At 40.8% G+C, this 5,039-nt stretch overlaps 1 protein-coding gene across 1 annotated transcript; it reads right to left on the bottom strand.

Moving 5' to 3' along the window:
• Positions 1-1,389: 1,389 nt before the first annotated feature.
• LOC122073859 (probable carboxylesterase 2) lies at positions 1,390-2,632 on the bottom strand. The gene has a single exon (XM_042638529.1). The coding sequence runs from the start codon at positions 2,547-2,549 to the stop codon at positions 1,563-1,565; it is 987 nt and encodes a 328-aa protein (XP_042494463.1). The 5' UTR covers positions 2,550-2,632; the 3' UTR covers positions 1,390-1,562.
• Between the last annotated feature and the right edge of the window lie 2,407 nt (positions 2,633-5,039).

Below are 5,039 nucleotides of genomic sequence, written 5' to 3'. Positions count from 1 at the left end.
GTACACCCTTATCTAATCTGCCAATAAGAAAGAAGAAGAAGAAAATAAATAAATAAATAAATAAATAATCCTAACGCAAACCTTATAAAAATAAGGAACATCTTTGTAGATAGTTCACCAAAATAATTTATAATCTCAACCATACTTCAAAAAATAATAATAAGAAAAAGAAATGTTGCATGGTGTGGTCCTGAACTATACACACAAGTGCGCACAAAATTAGTATCCAACTCTATGAAATAAAAAATTGAGACAAAATGTCCATGAGTGACCCTACACTATAGATACAGGGGCATGCAATGACCATCATGCCCTGTGTCACTTGTGGATAGAAAATTCTTTACCTAAAAAGTTATATCCATGTTGATGATCCTATACACTCTCTTATTCCCCCTATGTTGGTGCAAGGGCTACACAACCAAATAGCAATCTCATGTCAATAATAATAAGAAAAAGAGAGATAGACACGCTACAGCTATATAATGGTATATTACATTATCAAATTTTCTACCAATATAAAAAAACAAAAAAAAAAAAAATTCCTACATGATAGAGTAGTTGTTTTTTTTTTTTTTTTTTTTTTTTTTTTAATTTGATCTCTATCTAAGTTATACAATCAATCAGTGTTATAAATTGATTCCCTCCACTGCCCGCTACCCTGTTTTCCCCATTCATCCGTGATCCTGACCCACCCAAACCCCCAACTTCATGTCCAATGAATTTAAATTTGAAGTTTATAAATACATCAAGTGGATCTGTTGGTGGTTTATTTTCGTATTTGTTGGTGCTTTCTATAACGATCCCTGCTTTATTGATCTTTGTTGCAGGTGAAGAGTGGCCAATTCAAGTGCTACAATCCTTCGAATCTATACTTGTCGGTTTTGAGGTAATCCTAAACCCTTTTTTCTTTTCGCTAACCCTAAACCCTATTGTATGTATTTAATCAAATTTGTATTGTACATTCCATGGTGCAGGATGCAAAATTTTTGTTGGGTATTCCCCACGGGCAACATGAACAAGGAATACTCTTTCGCTGCATCGGTAACCACCCCCCCTCTCCCCCCCCCCCCCGGCACAACCACCCCCACTGCATACTCTATATGTGCTTCATTAATATCATATAGGAAGAAAGAACACAGTTTGATTGCTTGGCCATTTCGCTGGTGCCTGGGCTAGTGGGAGAACGTGTAGAAATACCACATCGGGGAGGGGCAAGAGCATCTTTTCATGGCACCCGTGCCTGGGTTTTGGAGGACTGAACCAGACAGTGTCCTTTTTCCCCAAATTCTGTTCTATACTGAATTCCCATTGCACATCTTTTTTCTACAGAAACATTATTTTCTTAGGAAAAAAATTGCAATACAACATATTGAAGTTGGCATTTGAGAGTTGCTGAATGCCCATCTGCCTATCCTTTAGAAAAGGGTTCTCAGCTGTGGGTGATTATTTTACTCCAAATTAAATAAACATAGAGAAGGAAAGGAGAGTACTAACTTATGCATGAATGCATATCCAACTTACTAGTGATAGACAACCCATTTGGAGTTTAATTAAACTTATCATCAAGGTAAGGTAGGCCTTTCCAGATTCAAGAATTGGGCCAAGCCTGTAACCAAGTCCCTAGCTTTCTCGGATTCGGGTCTGTAGATATGGAAGACATGGTCCTCCTCTTCTGTCTCTGTAATCTCCACAACTCCACTCCACCCGCTCTTGGCCAATGTTTCATAGTAAAGCCACCCTCTATCTCTCAATACATCCTTCCCTGCAACAAACACAAGCACACGGGTGCACCCAAGCCCCACCAAGGTCGGACCATCAGCTGCCATCGGGTTGATCCTGGGGTCATCATTATCCGGGTTCGATGGGCACACGTAAGGCCAGATCCGATCCACAAACGACTTTTTACTGGGCACTGTAGCCTCGGACCCTATGGGTTCTGACCCCCAGAAGTAAGGGTGGACCAGAGCAAGCCCAAGAAGCTCCACACCCAGCTCGGCCCTCACTCTCATAGCCAAGTTGTGGGCAATATTAGCACCAGAACTATCCCCAGCCAAGAAAACCCGGTCGAAGTCGGCGTGGTTTTTGAGCCACGGTTCGGTCTGATCCTCATCCTTCTGACCCGAAGAATGGGAAAGAGCCCATTGAAGGGCAGCCCAAGAATCGTCGTAACATACAGGGATGGGATGCTCTGGGGCACGTCTATAGTCTACAGAGACGGCGATAACGTTAGCCTCAGCGACTAAGGAGTTCAAGAGGTGGTGGTATTTGGAAATGAAGGGAGAGGCAACGAGGAAAGCTCCGCCGTGGAAGTAGATGAGGAGGGGAAGCTTGTGGTTGATGTTGGTGAGGCTTGGGGGTAGGTAGAGACGGACTGAGACGCCGGAGTCTGTTGATAATACGACGTCTTTGGATGAAACACCAGTTGAGGGGTCGACGGAGGCAGGGATAACATCGTCTGGTACAAACCTTTCTACACATCCGCCTTTGTATACCCGAAGGTATGGAAGGAATTCATGGTCTATCTCGTTTTCAGGCATGCTTGATTCCATTGTTGTCTGGAGGCAAAGAGAGAGAGAGAGAGAGAGAAGGAATATATGAGGATAGCTATCGTTCCACTGCCTCGCGTTTGTGTGTGGTTGATATAGTTTTGGCTGGATTCATTCATTATTGGCATAGAAATTAGGCTTATAAGTGCCCAATCCCATGCTGCTTCACTGAATTTTCCAACGACGTGGATGATTTCAACCTCTTTACTGGATTCGGCTTCTCTACAGCTCTGGGTGTACTGTTGATTTGATGACACAGGCTGTATGAGAGACACGTGGTGATGTTCAAATCTAGGGGTGACGAGAAACACAGATGTCGGAATTCGGCTGAAGGTGAGAAACATTAGGACTGGGTCAAGCCAAAGAAATAAAAAAAAAAAAGGTAACAGTCTCCCTCTCCACTTTGGACTATTTTTCCACGTGCCACATTCTCGGTAAATTCTATGAAAGGATAGATAATATTAGCTGTTCTGGTTTCAAGCTCAATGAATTGCAGCTGATCAAGTGTTTGAAGAACCCGGAGTTCTAATGAATTCTTCTACCTCTGATTTTTCATCTACTTGAATTAATTAACCTTCATTGAATTTGAAAATTGTGCCTTAGCCATGTCTGATATACATCAAAATTGTCTGTGGTGAGACAGTGAGGTGCAGTGAGTATCCAATGGCTGGGTGAATGATCGAGCCATCACAGCTGTTGGATGCTCGCTGCAGATCATTGGTCGTTGCAGACAATTTTGTCTTGCCTAACACAGCAAAAGATCCAATTTCTTGAATTTGACATTACCACCTAAAGAAGATTTCTAATCATCAAGTCTTCTCTACTTGGAGCAAGACATCTACTGGAATCTTAGGAATTGAAAGGGACTATTAACCACAGGTAGTTAATTTCTGCAGCTAGTTCGTTACCTATGACCATCAGAGGAGCTACATGTGAGATGAATGGTTGAATACGTAGAGGCGGTGGGAAAGACGAAGAGGGAGAGGAGGAATAGATTCAGGGGAGAGAGAGACAGAGAGAGAGAGAGAATTACAAGAAGAGTAATTACTCTCCACATACGTTAGTTACTCGACATGTCTCAACAGAATAGTTAACTACCTCTACGGAGTCCGAATCCTCTCCCCTTGGAGCTATTGTCCAACGAATATGGATTAGGTCCTTAACGAGAACCATTCTCGTACAATCTGATCCACACATATGGAATCCACCATATCACTTTTCCTTTTGTGGATTCCATGCGTGTGGATCAACACCACATGAGAATGGTTCTCGTACAAGAACCTGATCCGCCCTCTTCTCCAACTATGCCTCTTCGGTGCCATGTGTCTTTGGCATGTTTACTCACTCATTTTTTCTCCGTTTGGTGCTTACCGTTTTTGTTCTATATTAATAATTTATGAGACCAACATATTCCTATTTCCTCTCCTTACAAAGCGGTGAGCCACCCGTTGTCTGATTAGAGACACTACAACTGGTTTATTCAACTTAAGAGCACACTGATACTAGTTTCATTCGCTTCGTACTTCAATACCTTCTTTGTTGTCCACTAATCCATTTGGAGAATTACCACTTGTTGGAGTTGAGATTGTTTGACAAAATCTAAAAGAAAAAAGAACCTTGCCAGTCTGGTGTTGCCTACGCCTAGACATAGTCGGGTGTAAAAAGACCACATTGCCCCCCCCCTTCGTGCACTGAAGATTGTTAGAAAATAAACAAAGGGGCAGAGTATAAGACTTATTTGGATATGTTGTAATTGTATCGGATGATGTACAAATTCACAACATCATAGTAATCCTTCTTCTTGAATCAGGAACAAACAAAATTTGAGTTGAGTCATATCAGAATGATACTATTCTTAAGGTTTTTAAATGCTCCTAATTGTGCAATCGGGTTGATCATTTTCATTTACACCTCCAAGATAAAACAACTCCAAATCACATAAGGTGCACTCCAATATGTGATTACACAGGGAAGTTCGAAGGCTATAGTCATTATCAGACATAAAAGACTTGAAATAACAAAACGCAGAGTGGGAAGAACAAAACCACTTGTTTAAAAATCTCTTTTCAAATTTTTAGACCATCTATAATATATATAGGCAACGTACCTTTTCATGTATGAGTATATCTGTTCATATACAAATGTGTTTGTACATACATATACAAGTGTCCCAGATCACGTGCCTATATGTGTACAAGCATCTTCGTACACATACAAGTATGTCTACACACATGTATATAGTTGTAGACCCACACCCACACCCATACCCATCCTTGGCACAAGAAATATTTAGATACTTAAGACATTAAATATAAATAACTCCAACAATTCCCCACAAGTTTCAAAATATTAACATACATAATAGAGATAATGAGTATATTAAACATAGTAGAACACATTGTTGCAGGTCTCTTCAGGACTTGAACCTACACTAAGTCTGATGAATTACGCTACAGAGTGAAGTTAGATTTCTTGAACCGTTCCTCATCTATG

This window comes from Macadamia integrifolia, chromosome 3 (genome assembly GCF_013358625.1).
Source record: "Macadamia integrifolia cultivar HAES 741 chromosome 3, SCU_Mint_v3, whole genome shotgun sequence".
Lineage (NCBI taxonomy): Eukaryota > Viridiplantae > Streptophyta > Magnoliopsida > Proteales > Proteaceae > Macadamia > Macadamia integrifolia.
The sequence above is the reverse complement of the archived record's forward strand: the minus strand, read 5'-3'. Positions and strand labels throughout refer to the sequence as shown.